This window comes from Dryobates pubescens, chromosome Z (genome assembly GCF_014839835.1).
Source record: "Dryobates pubescens isolate bDryPub1 chromosome Z, bDryPub1.pri, whole genome shotgun sequence".
NCBI lineage: Eukaryota > Metazoa > Chordata > Aves > Piciformes > Picidae > Dryobates > Dryobates pubescens.
In genome coordinates, this window is record NC_071657.1 from 59,829,453 (window position 1) to 59,844,376 (window position 14,924).

General features: G+C 35.9%; 1 protein-coding gene across 2 annotated transcripts in view; it reads right to left on the reverse strand.

The window, feature by feature from the left end:
• The window catches only part of AP3B1 (adaptor related protein complex 3 subunit beta 1), a 163,113-nt gene that overhangs the window by 47,230 nt on the left and 100,959 nt on the right, over positions 1 to 14,924 (reverse strand). For both annotated transcript variants that reach the window (XM_054178198.1, XM_054178197.1), the window contains exons 20-22: positions 14,034 to 14,208; positions 6,615 to 6,684; positions 5,701 to 5,807 (exon numbers count right to left, since the gene is read on the reverse strand). In XM_054178198.1, coding sequence (XP_054034173.1) covers positions 5,701 to 5,807; positions 6,615 to 6,684; positions 14,034 to 14,208 — 352 coding nt within the window. The remainder of the gene's footprint in view (positions 1 to 5,700; positions 5,808 to 6,614; positions 6,685 to 14,033; positions 14,209 to 14,924) is intronic.

Consider the following 14,924-nt stretch of genomic DNA (forward strand, 5'->3'; position numbering starts at 1 on the left):
CATTATAATTTAAGTGCTGGCTGGAGCAAAGCACTGTGGGGCTTGTAGTTTGCAACATGAGAGGCTTCCTGTTTCCTGTTGCTGTTTCTGGTTTTGGGGTGTTGGGTCTTTTCTGCTGGGCTGGCTATGGGATTGGGACATAGGGATTGTTTTACGGCTGGCCTCTGCTGCTGCTTCTGCTCTCCTGTGACATAGCGACAGTAATTGTACGTTGTATTATTTTCATTGAATTCCCTACCTCACCCCAGGGGCTTTTTTCTGTTACTTTCCCCTTCTTACCTGGGCAGAGGGGTGCTCTTGCTTGTGAGAATGGGCTGTCTTAAACTAGGACAGTAAGAACAATAATGAAAACATTCAATGCATAGAAAAAAGCTCTCCTGGGATGGGGCACCAAAAGGATAGGACATTTCTTATAGGAAGATGAAAAACAAAAGGGCAAATGATAAACTATAAAAAATAATAGTATTATGTCAAGGATACCATAAATCTATATTATCCTAACATGAAAACATCTGATAGATGTGGCTAACATTGAAAACTAATTTAAAAGGAAACACCTTTTTTTTTCTGAGTAAAAAACCTTAGAAGTGTCCTAAGGAAGACTGGCTATATTTGCAGAAATATAAACCAAGTTATTTAAAGCATTATTATAGTCAAACAAAGCCTCTCCGACAACACAGGGCAGAAGACCACTGAGTTTCTAGTCGGAGCACAGTCTGCTATCATCACACGTGATGGTACTACCTCTCCTTCATGTCAGTGTTATGTTTCTTGGGGTAAGAACTCAGACCAGAACTCATATGAATGACAAATATGTCTAGTTATAGAATAATTACTGCTAACAAAAGCTTGAAGAAACAAAGTTCATGAAGTTGAGTGCACACCAATAACCAGTCACTTCTCTATTGTAGGGTTTTACAAATTCTCAAGTAACTCCTGCTAGCTCTTGTAAACTGCATACCAGACTAGAGCTGTGATATAATCCATTATTGTAATCCCCGTGTTTCTGGTACTTCTATAAAGAGAAGCATATATAAAAACAAAAGAACATACTTCAGAATCTGTGTTAACAATTGCTATAGTGGAGTTGGATACAACCTAAGTGGACAAAGCAACCTAAATGATAAGAAAGATTTCCCTTGAAGGATTACTTCAACAATGTAGAGATGATAATACCATTTAAGGTGTTCTCCTGCACTGAAAATATCTCTAGTTGAATACTGAGAGAATTGATGTTTATTATTCTGAAGGAATTGTGCAAGTGTGCTCAATTTGAAATTAAATATATTTATCACCTAGCTTGACAGATCTGCAGCTCAAACTTGACTTTTGTCAAAACCTATTATTTCTGCTCTATACAGGAGTTCTCAGAGTAGATCTCAGTCAAAAGATCTGTAGAAGACATGAGAAAGAAAACACAGTGATTTACTCCTCCCTTCCTAAAGAGTTTCTGTGGACCACTTAGTAGTAGGAAATAAAACCGTAACTGGCAAGAACTACTATGAAGAGAATACTGAAGTTACATTTTGCATGTTCAGTTTAAGTAAAGCAATACCACTTTTACAACTGCACCATAATTCCATATGCACTGGATTGTTGCATTGAATATCTATGTAAGTGCTTCCTCTTTAGAATACATTTTCCCCTCTTTTGCTGTGTGCCTTTATCATTAACTCCTTTTATTCACCCTTGACTTTCACCCCAACTTATCATCTGCTTGGGGCAGGGGAGACAACCTATCAACCTTGGTGATTCTGTGTGATTCTGTGAATCCTACTCAACTAAACCTGTATTTCCACACACTTTTTGCCTCATCTAACTGCTGCTACTGTCAGAGCTCATATCCAGATGTCGATTCCCTGCACTAACACTGTTTTGAATCCTAACAAATTTTTTACTACCAAAGCAACTTTTTCTTCTTGCTAATTTTTTTAAAGTACGTACCATTTTTACCAGCTAATTATCATAGGCATCATACTCAGTGCTCTACGTATACAGGAGAGCAGTTGCTTGTATATTTTTTACCATATTAAATTCAAGTGAGAAAAGAGTTTGTGGTTTAGCTTTTTTCCTCATCAGCTGTGTGATGAGTAGGAACAGATGATCACTCTCCTCTTCAGCTTCTCTTCTATATCATAGCTCTCCTCTTCTTCCTCTCACTATTCTGTCTTAAAACATTATTTCCTGCAGTTCCTCCCTCTCCTTACAGCATTCATGAGCTTTGCTTTCAATTCCCTCTTCTCTCACTTTATGACCTCCCTTTGGGGGACAACACCCATTTCCAGTGTTTTCAGATAACCACTTTACAATGAACAGCTTGCAGCTTTCTCTTGCCTCCTGTTACTCATTGGCACCACATCTCCAAGTATCTTTCAAGCCTGTAAATTTATCTGTTTAAAGCTTAATCAACTTCAAATGCAGACCTGAAAAGCAAGCATTTAGGTATGACTTCTCTTGCTAGCACACCCTAGTCTCTGGCAAACTCAGTTACCTAAGGTTAGAATTATAGAATGATTTTGCATTGGAAGAGATCTTTACAGGTCATCTAGTCCAATACTCCTGCAGTGAGCAGGGGTATCTTTAACTAGATCAGGTTGTTCAGAGCCCCATCCTACCTGACCTTGAGTGTTTCCAGGGATATGGTATCTGCCACCTCTCTAAGCAACCTGTTCCAGTATTTCACCACCCTTTCTTCATTATATTTAGTGTAAATGTACCCTTTTTAGTTTACAACCATCACCCATTGTCCTATTGTAACACGGAAGGGCCTGCAAAAAGACTGTCTCCAGCCTTCTTATAGTCTCCCTTTAAGTACTAGAATGCAGCATTAAGGTCCAACAGGTCCATGTCTTTCCTGTGCTGAGGACTGCAGGGCTAGACACAGTACTCCAGGTGGGATCTCACCAGAGTGGAGTAAAGAGGCACAATCACCTCCCTTAATCTGCTGGTAATGATTCTTCTGATGCAGCCCAGGACATGGTTAGCTTTCTGGGCTGTGAGTGGTTGAGCCACCTGAAGATGGTATCAATGTACCAGGGCAGAAGCATGCATAAGGATTTACTGTGTTTTGCATGCAACTGGAAGAAGGTCATCCATGAATCACCAGAGAATTTTGTTTTTCCTAGAACAAATTAGAATATGTATGTTTGTGTTTTTGAGGGAAAAATGTGCTATATGTAAGCATAAATCACAAAAACAAATGAGACACAGCACAAAGCATCAGGTTGTGCCCTGCAGTTTCCATCCAAGGATATTTTGGATTTGCAAATTTAAAAAAAAACAAATCACATACCACCACACTAGAACTATTCTTGTATTTATGCTTTCTGTGATGTTCAGTAGTTATGAGGTTGAAGTTTTAAGTTTTCTAAAAGCTGTATCAAATTACAGTGCTGAATGATTTGAATAATAGTCTGCCTGACATATTCTAAGATAAGTGGCTGCTACACTTCTCTCATATTAGGGTCATATACTGTACTTACCTATTTTTACTCCATGCTCTCCATTGCCTAGTAATAAATTAATTTCTTACTGTTAGTTTGGCATGTGCCCTACAGTTAAATTCATTTTCTCTCCCACTGAAGGAGGAAAAAAGTTTTCTGAAGTATGACAACTATCCTCCTTATTTTTAGAATTGGTCATCACAGATTAAACTCAAAGTGCTATTTAAGGAGGGGCATTCCCACTTAAAATCTTAAAAAGTTGTTTTTACATTTTCATTTTTAGAAAATTATCTGATGGTGCTGAACAACACATGACTATAGCTACTTAACCACTTCCACTCAAATTTGTTTACAATATATGGAAATAATCTGAAAGAACAGTTTTTAATCCAGCAAAGGACCTCATGTAAATTTGCAACTGTTATCAATGGCAGCAAGAGTTCAGCTTAGATCTGAAAACTGAATACAGCCCAAAACACGTAGTCACTATCCAGGCAGCAACAATTAGTTTTATTATGATTTAGATTGTTTCCAAAGCAGGGAGAATGAAGAAATATTTCTGGTTATGTATTTTATCAGAAACTCAGCAGTTCCAAGCATTACATAGAATCAACCCTTTCATGCAAAATTTCTTCCACTGTTTAGCTTACACCTTCTAGCTCTAACAATTTTGTTGCAGCTACCTTCTGAAAAATGGGGAGAAGCAATTTGCAAGCAACAGCAATAATCGCATGGAAAGCATGAGCGTGGGAGTAGAACACACATTCACATACTGTAGATGATGAAAGAATTAAGGACTGTTCACAAGTGTCTTATTTACTGTGATCTTTAACTTACTCTCAAAGATGGTATTTCTGAAGTAAAGCATCCTTAAGCTAACCCACAGCCAGAAAACAGACGACTGCCTGTGTTTTGAGACGTCAAAGCCATAAAAGATAGCAAAGAAGCAGTTGGGGGATTACATTCAGAGGAATAACACCAGAGCTGTAGTCAAACTCAGGCCTGCCACCTAACGCTGCTTACTGCACTGCAAAGTAACACAAAAGAGAATTTCTTGCATTTTCAGACTGTGACACACAAAGGACTAAGCATCAGGTAAAGTGAATGCCTGTCCACAGATTGTTGCTGCTCTGCTTGAATTGTAAAGATAAGATACAACACATTATCTGAAATTCTACCTTTTCAACACCAAATTTTAAAGGCTGTAAACATGTTTAAAGGCTGTAAACATGAAAGTAAATCATCAGCTAAGATGATTTCCTGACTAGAATCACTCTTGCAGCTCCTTAATGTAAGAAATATTTGATTTTGCAAATACATTGCTCCCAAAGGCAGCACAAAGTATTTTACGAGCAATTACTTAAGTTGCAGTGTAGGTCCTACGTACCAGCCTCATTAGAAACAAAGCTAGGCTAAAAAATACCTGTGCCTATGGTATTTTTTCTGGTCATCCCATCCTTTTTCACATGGGTAACTATCCTACGTTGTACTGTTTCAGTTCCTTATTAAACTGCAAATTTAAATTGGACACACAAAATAACTGGAAAACCAAAAAAACGACATAAACAACCCTAAAAAGAACACCACAAGCTACTATCCTTTTCTCAAACCAATGAATGCCCTCTACGTCCATGACTTTGCTAACCTTAATTATACCTACAGTTTTGAGATTCCCTAATGGAAAGTGCACACAAAGTAGAAAGAACTAACAGAATGAATCATGACACATACTGATACACCACTGATTGTAAATCCATACCCTTTTTATTTACATCTAGGGGCTATGCTTTTTATACTCTTGAAAAATTACTTCCAAGCAGAAAAATGTCATAATTGGAGGCAAGTATTCTAAAGAGACAGGTTGAGGATTAACAGCTGTGTAGTTTATCTTTCATAGTGTAGTAACTAGGTGATTTGAAATATTTGTATAGTTCGGATACTTAATTCATTAATTAAAAAGTTTCACTGAAGCAGAGAAAAAGACAGAAAAAGAAGGTTAAAAATCCTTGAAAGCATCCTTCCCAGACATGCAATATTCATACTTTCCTCCATGTTTCAGAATGTAATACTGCAGATATTATTAAAAAAAAAAGGAAAAGCTAACAGACCTGCACACAAATCAGAATTTCATACAAGACCTTTATGGGTGAAAGTACTTAAAACACCCCCAATACACACTTTAATGAGTGCCTCAAAAACACAGAAAATGCTTAAATTAAGACACGCACCCCCCATCAAGGCCCTAAATGCTACTTACATCAATGACTGATGAACTTGAGAGACTCAGTCCCTCCAGGTCTGCTGTTAAGCTTGGGGATAAAACAGCTGCTGTAGGAACCACCACAGGAGTTGTCACAGGACAGACTAGAAGTAAAAAGGCAATTGATTTCAAAAAATACTGGGAAAGACCATGAGCCATTAAGCGCAAAAAAATATGTTTTACACATTGATCTATTTTTTTTACCCATGTATGTGTTTCAGAAGATCAGATTACTTCTTCAGACATATAGCCCCAATACTCAAAAAAGAGTATTGGGGCTGTATGTCTGAAGAAGTAATCACTAACACATTTATAGACCACATTATTTAAGTTTAAAATATTTTGTCCTCTATTTTATCCTTTGGTCTGATTCATATTGTGCATTTAGGAGTTCTAATTTAAATTAGCGCTCATTTAGGAGTTGCACACAAAGTACGTATCCATGCAATTCTAACACGTGGCACCTACAGAAGAAATTTGAAGAAAGGTGCTAGGCAAGCATAGCCAAAAAACAAAGGGGGAAGTTTTATATACCCTTCTCCAAGATTATGTTTTAATCTGTTCTTCAAAATTGTGATTTTTTAGTACCTTATTATATTAACACTATTCATTCGTGGATTGCACAGATGTACAAATAACATTCATTGGCATCTGAGATAAAAAGCCTAAGCGAACAGAAAACAAGTCCAGACATACAAAAATTACCAAAGGAAGTTCTTCACATAACAATACAGTCTAACATTTGAAACAATTTATTGGTTCAAAACCCAACAAAATCATGCATTCCAATAATTATGCATAATTATGCTGCTATGATGAATACAACAACCAATGTTTCAGACATTCAAAATTCATTAACTGAATTGAATTTATGACATGGGAAAAAATGACACTTAAATCAAGATACTTACAATCATCTAAATCTAAGAGAAACACATCTTTATTTGGAGCTTTTCTATCTTGCACTGCTTTTTCTTCTTTCTGCCAAAATACATTAATATTTCATATTTTACTATATTATCAAAACAAAAATGTCTTTATTTCAGGTCTTGGCATTCAGAGAATGTTCCTAGTGAGACTTCTTTGTACAGGTAAGTTGAATCCAAACTCCATCTAAACTCCTCTGAAGCCCACATTAATAAGAGCTTACACAATTTTTGCTGTCAGATCAGACACTTCTGTTGAGACTATTAAAACAGATACAGGGGTTTGTTTGTTTGTTTTTGTTTTTTAACCAAAAGACTTAGGTACTAGTATTTCTGGTTTTGCATGAATATATGAAAATAGTGTTATTTTTTGTAAAAGTATAGATGTTCGGATTCGCCTCAGATTCGAACAAAGGCAAATCTTCCCCAACAATTTTCACTTATCCACTCCACTCAGGAGGATGGAATCCCACCCCATCATCGACTAGGATTTTACTCAGTTGCTGAAAAAACCCCAAAATGTTGATTTCTGTTACAAAAGAAGTTTCATATTTTAAGCCTTAAGATGAGTCATAATAATAAGGATTGGTAGTACTTTAAAAGTAAAGCAGTATTAGAGTCACCCAAATGATTTAGCAAAGAGAGTATTTCAACGACTTTTTTTGTTACGGCTAAATAAAGAGTTCTTCACCAATCTAGTAAGAGTGAGTGTTGGACATATCTACACTTTCTAGACAGTGATGACTCAGAATACAATCTAGGGTATCACAGCTTAACAAGGATTCCCAATAGGGTGGTTTAGTTAAAAGAACTGATCCCTGGCTCTAACTAGAACCTGAACACGTTACCTGCTGGATGATCACCAGATTTTGTCATTGTGATGTTGTTATCCACTCTTAAGCATCCTTTGTCTGGACTGGCTAAAGAGCTTCCTCCACCTTTGCTCTCTCTAGCTCACTCTCCAGACGGAAGGCTTTGCTGTTCTTTCAGAGAATTTAGACACTGCTCATTATCCAAACTATTGCAAGTAACTTAAGCATAGTCTTTCCAGGAGTCACACTTCTGTGAAACTTCTAGTTTACCAGTTTCAACAGCATATGACAACCAAATGCACATACATATATTTCTCTTTTACTTTTTCTAATAAATAAACAGGTCTAAATAAATCAGTAAAACTTTTGATGTCTATCCAGGCCTCCATTTCTTGCAAGTTGTTACTTTCTGTAGGCACTCAAGATAAAAATTTCTACAGGACCTTGGAGTCATCTCAGAAACTGAGCAGCTGGAATTGCTTTGACTTATCACCATAGAACAGTATGACTTCTCCAAAGGTGCGCTCCATTTCCTCTAGTATCTCATGTCCAGCTGCAAATAACAATGCTGACTTAATTGTCTTCCACTTTTAGAAGAAAAGTCCTGTGTTTCCCTCTAAAGAACATACAAGAAACTAGGTAATGTTCTCATTATTTGAAAGGGTCAATTATTAATGACTACCAGGCTTGACCTGAGGCAAAATGGCTCAAATAGACAGCAGTTACCTAAAGCACATCTGTAATGATCACAGAAGTATTCTGGGAGAAGAATAATTTTGTGGACAGAGAAGAATGGAAACCACTATTCTAAAAATTACTTTAATTTAAACATATTTCAATGGTTCTTATCACTGTGGTATTTGAGTGTTCTGGTATTGCTGATTTATTTAAAACACAAAACTCCTTTGGACAAAGGAAATGTTGCAGTATTTAAAATGGTGTTATTCTCTTTCTTATATGCCTTGTCCAGAATTAGTGACTCTACTGCAGAACCCATTCTCTTGGAGTTCCATTCTGGTCACAACTAGATTTAATTGTTCTCTTCCAGTTTGACTACCGGCAGGGCATTAAGCTTATGTTAGCTATCTTTTTACATTATTTTTTAAATCAGTGAAGTAAGGATAAATAGCATATATCATAAGCTCTATCTGAATTATTCATGAGTATGAAGTGGCAAAAATAATTTTACAACAATTCTTCTAAAGAATACCAAGTCTTTTTATAACATCGTTTGGTGAATATTTAGCCCAGAATGAGAGACTTAGATGTTATCTGCAGTGCTTCTGCTATAAACTATGTATCAAAACTTTTTTGCTACACTACAAACTCTTCAGACACCAGAACATACTAAGAGACAACATAGTTCCATAGCTCTCACTCACAGAAGTGAGAAGAGAGCTAGCGTCAACAGACTAGGAGAAAGCTGAGGTACTCAATAACTTTTTTGCCTCAGTCTTCACTGGCAATCTTGTCCCCCTCTAATAAATGCACCACTAGGTGTGGACTAGCAAGGAAAAGTCTCTCCCACCGTAAGGGAAGATCAAGTTCAGGGACCTGCAGGAAGGCTGGGGAAGGACTATTTAGAAACTCTTGTTGCAACAGGACAAGATGCAGTGATTTAGAACTGGAGCAGGGTAGATTTAGATTGGACATTATAAAGAAGTTCCTCCTTATGAGAGTGGTAAAATATTGGAACCGCTTTCCCAGGGATGTGATTGAGGCCCTGTCCCTGGAGACAATCAAGCTCAGACTTGATGTAGCCCTAGGCAGCATGATCTAGTTGAAGGTGTCCCTGATGACTTCAGGGGGGGTTGACAAGATGACCTTTGAGGGTCCCTTTCAATACAGTGCAACCTGTGAACAGTTAAACAAAAATGCAAACACACTTAAAAGAAAACCCCTAAACTTCCAAACTCTTCCACTCACTCCCTGCTCCCACTTACAGATATGATGCAGCTTTATCTTCAAGTATAATTAAGGTTAAAAGGTTGTTTTTAGCTAAAGTTCTGTATTTCCTAAATTTTTTCAGTAGAGATGGTATTTCTCCATTTCCTTTTATTATGCAGCCAATAAAAGTCAGTAAAAAGTGGCTCATCCACATGGCAGGCTGTGGCACAAGGATGAGAATTTTGAATGTTACAGATCTGCCAATGGCAGCACTGCTGAGATATTTTTAAAAAATTAGAATTCTGAACCAAGAAATCTTGATCTGTTTCTGAAGATGGTTAAGATAGGACATCCTATGTCACAAGTAACACAAAGAGTATGCTTCAGTTTGCTTTTTTCTGTTATTTATTTTGCCATTCTGAATTACTATGTACATATCACAAAGCTAGATATGTAATTTTATGAAATAAAATGCATTTCTGCACTGATATTATTTTGAATCTGCTGTGCAATTCATTTTTCAAACTGGTGAAAAGGTCCTTCAAGAAAATTTATCTTTTGTACTTCAAAATAAAATAAAATAAAATGGTCCTAACATAAGGCAGAAATACCGAATCACTACATCAAGGTAATAATACATTGTAAGAAAAACTACTGCATGCTTTATTATTAGAATACTGTATTTAAGCGCACCAGTTTACTGTAAACAAATAAATAAAGCAAACAACCCAAAACCCCAACAACAACCAAAAAAAACCCCCCAAACTCACTCCCCCAAAACAACCAACATGAAAACCCCACCTACCCACTGGGAAATCACAGGATAATTAAATTAAGGTAAAGCAAATGTTAAAGTATGATCATGTCTTGTTTTCTATTTCGGTCAAGTACGTCAAGCTTAAGTAAATACTCAGGTACTTTAATGTGTGTGTATGCATCCTATATTTTCATACACACTTGCATATTTATATGTATATTCCTATATAGGTATATTTAGTAAGTGTAAGCAATTCTGTAAAAAACAGTGCAAAAAAATTATTTAAGTCTTAACTATTATAAACATGATTATCTGTTAATTTGTTTTTTCCACAAAAAGAAAATTGATTGGCATTTTAGGAATAATGACTGCAACGAACACTACCAGCAGATATTTCTAGTGAATAAAAAAAAGCTCAGCATTCCATATCAAGACAATAAAAAAGCTCTGATGTTTTTGGCATTTCTCTGTAGTAACAAAATTTTCCATCTTTTTCCCTGAAACCAAGTCTACAAACCCAGATTCCTACTGAGAGAGCTCACTACGGGAAAAGCAGAATACTAAACAAAGAAGTTAAGCTATATTTCATCAAACATTTCTCCATTTGCAATTCATCTTGGTAATAGAGATAGAACCTGGTAAATGCATATAGGACTTGAAGCAGGAGATTTCTCTTGCTCAATGCATAATTCATGTGCTCCGCCTGCAAAGTGTGTAAAATGAGAATTTCACACCGCAGCATGAGCCATGAAGCTGCAGAGAAAAGGCAGATGAAATCATATTTTGCTGTGTGAATTTTATTTCTTATTCTCCCAATATTTATACAAAACCATCATTGACAATCCAAATGCATTGACAGATCACCCACTGTTTCCATTGTGTAAGCACTTGAAAAGAGATCAGGCAGAAAGATAGACAATTTGTTGTTGTATATTTTTTAATAGTGGATCAGGTTTTTAACAGCTGAGTGACTGTATTATACTTGTATAAGGAGATCAACAGCAGCTGATTTCAAAATCCCACTGTAGAGACACCTACTTATACATACATCTTCCTTGAATCTGCATTTTAGCTGCAGTATTTATGCTTACAATATAATGCAGGTCTGAATACCTCAAACTATCTGTATTTCAAAATGATATAAAACACTGCAGTACAAGAGAGTGACTTTTCTGTTCACTGCAGCTCAATTACAGTGAACACAACAGCTTTTCAAAATGATTCTTCAAGAGAAAAACATATGAAAGCATTACTGAAATATGCAGGAAAAATAATCTGAAGTCTTTGTAATCTGCTTTACCACTATTAAATGCATGGATGTATGCACAATTTAAGATCCCATGCGAATGTAAGCAAACCTTTTTTCTTACAAAAATTCTGCTGAATACGGCAATGGTATCCACAAAACACTTAGAATGGCAACACCACCCAACACATCAGCTATGTTATGTAGCTCAGTGTGTGTCATATGGAGAAACCACAAAAATAGAGCTTATTACCCACCACTCATATGTATTTCAAAAAAGCTTTTCCATTTTATTAAAAATGAAATTAAATCCTAATGTATTGTTTTCCCATATGCAGTGACAACACCCTATAGGAGGGTAATACAAACAACAACTTTTCTAACAAAATTTGTAAGAATAAAATGACACATTTCTGACAGCCTGACAGAAATAGCCTGCTTCCTGGGTGGCCTGAAATCAGACAGAAAATCTTCCAGGAAATAAAATAAGCATGGGTAGCTCTTGTAAAACATACCTTGATTTTATCTGGGACTTTATCTATAATGCTCTTTAAAGTTTGTTAATGATTTTTTTTCAGCTTGGAAGGGCTTACCTAGCTTGTCATCAGTCAGCTGCACCACAGGGGTCAAAAGAGGTCTCTCCAAAAAAAATCTATTAAACTATACCGGTGATTTCCCCCTCCACCCCCCCATCCAATTACACTTCTGAATATAACCAAGTATCAAAACCACCCCCAATATAAATGCAGGCATTCAACAGAGCTTAAAGGAAACTAACTTCTTGGTTCTAGGATTACTATAGTACATGGAATCAAACCTCTATGTTCAAAACTGTTAAGTAAACTTCCTCCCTGCCCCCTTCACACATTGCTGTACACAGTCCTTCAGCCATAGCTTGCTGCCCTTATACTAAATGTGCTAATTTCTTGGTGAAAAAGAATTTAAGGCACATAGATATTTAGCTTTAGCTCAGTGAGCTCCACACTGTATTTTCTTCTCAATAACCTCCTTGCTTCTTTGTTTGCTGTCATGCATATAAGCCCATGGTCAGCTGTTTTTAAGATTTTTTGTGAAGTTTTAAAGATTTGCAGTTTTTTTGCTTCTACTCCTTGATCTGATCAAGTCGCCTGTCAATTGCTTATAAGTGCTTTCTGTTCCTAAGACAAGTAAGGCTTCAGGACTAGTGAAACAATCTCTCTCTTCTCTTAAAATCCAAGGGTTTAACAATTTTCTCTTGACTTCAATAATCCCAAGTTCTTGGGACATTCCGGTCCTCATATTATTGGATACATTTGACTTAAATTCATGACTGCTGTTTTAAATATAAAAAGCTTCTTCATGCTAGTAGTTGTTACATCCCCTGTGAAAGAACCAGAACAGTTTGGGTAATTGTAGGGAAGGAAATCATGATCAAGGATGCTGATATCCTAAGAAAACTAGACAAATGCAGCAGAGAGAAGACACTACTGTTTGAACATGGTTTTGCAGTGGCTGCTCAGAACTAAGCAGGCTTGAGTATCTACTGCTTCTGGGTGAAAAAATATTGTGCTAATATGACAATCTGCAAACCATTAAAATTTAATTTACGTCCCATATAGCACAAAAAAAAGGTTTATTTTTATAGAATTCAAGTTACACTTGTGCTACCAGTTTTTTGCAAGATCTAGATTGGCTTCTCCACTAGAAAAACTTTGACATAGGTGTGCTACCTGTCTGGAATTTGGATAGATCAAACTATGGAAATACCTCTATTTCTCAAATACTACAACCTTTTATTTTGCTTTGTAGAAGGGGATAGCTTAGAAACTAAGATTACAACTAGGTGGACCTATAGAGGCACAAAATGAAGACGATGTACAATGGAAGTTACATTGTAACTTACATTGTAAGGTGATGTACACTGTAATAGAAAGCCTTACCTCCTCAATTAAAGGGAAAAAGCAATTAAAACTTAACTGCCACATGAATGGCTCTGTTGAACATTTTTTGCATCTTCACACATTTCCAAACCCAGTTAAAAAAAAAGGTATATTTCAAAGTTTTCTACTTCATAAACATAAGAAAGTAACTGAATCCTTTATAGGCTTTGTTCCTATCAAAACCAGAGAGCAATAAAAAGTTGATTACTCGTGAAGAATATTAATTCTATTAATCTGTGCATACACCTCAAATGCATCTGCATTAACTGCACTATTCTCAAATTTCATGGGAAATTTTAAAACAATATTGGTTCCGCTGGAATGTCTTCAAACTCAAGAAACAATGGGCTAACATTAGTTTCTTTGTTCTGCCTCTTGTCACATTCAGGTCCTGTAGTAATTATAATTTAAGACCCCAGTTTAATACAATAATCATCACAAATCAGATACTAATTTTTGTGAGCCACCCACGTATAATGCTTTTATCAGTTCAACAGTAATCTAAATAGGTTCTAGTTCTTATAATGTATTTGAAAAATAAATATAACAATTAAAATAGCCTTTAAATGATAAAATCAACTTGCTTGCTTATCCTAGACAGCTACTTTGGGACAGGTCTTTTTATTAAATTCTGGTTTTATAGATATCCATGAAACCACAGTCCATCTCTAGACCCATAGATAAAAATCATGGATTAGATGCATTTTTCTATATTTTATTGTTTTGATTTCTTTAAATAAAACCAATCAACCATACAAATAAAAACAAACCTACACTTTTTACCTTATTAGAGGCAGCACTTTTAGATTTTCCAGACTCAGAGTCACTTTTAGAGTCTGAGTCTGACTTAGAGTCTGAAGAACCTTCTTCTGATGAAACTGACTCAGTATCAGAGGAACTGGACGCACTTCTCTTTTCAGAGGTCCTCTTTTCCTTCTTTTTAATGTTCTCTGCATCACTATATATAGTAAAAAAAAATTTAAGAAAATTAAGAGAGACACAAGACCACCCAAGGAATCTGCTTAGGCAAGATCCTACATTAACATTCTGAAATTTTAAATGAGTTTTAAGTCAGTATTTTTTTATGATTAAAAACTCAGCTAAGATGGCCGTAGTAGTAGCTGATTTAAGGGTACACAAAACTGTTCCATCGCCATTAAATCATCATATATAATCTAAACCAGTGAAATAGTCCAAGAAAGTTGTGAACACATTAAATATTAAAAACAGTATTTCAGTATGTCAAGCTTGCAACACTTTGGAAAGAAATGCAGAAACTATTTTTCACAAAGACATTTTCAGACTATCCCACATATGATTAACATAACCTTGATGGGTTATAAGATGTTGTACAGAGTAAAATTACTTAAAAAAAAGTAGTCAATGCCTTGAATGTATTCCTTTGTTAATTCTTCTAAATCAGAAGACAGACCTGTAATACCTACAAAATTTCATCCCATTAAAGAGTTTATACAGAACAGCTATTACATTCTGACACCTTGGTCATACTATGTACCTTGCAGCTAATGGGCTTCAGAGACACTATTCTTCACACAGTGAAGTTCTGCTCATTCTGACAATGTTGGATTCTGTTGCTCTGTGCTATCAACTACGGAATATTATTAAAATCTGCCTGTTCACTTCCAATAATATTGTTAAGTACCGGTCAGCAGA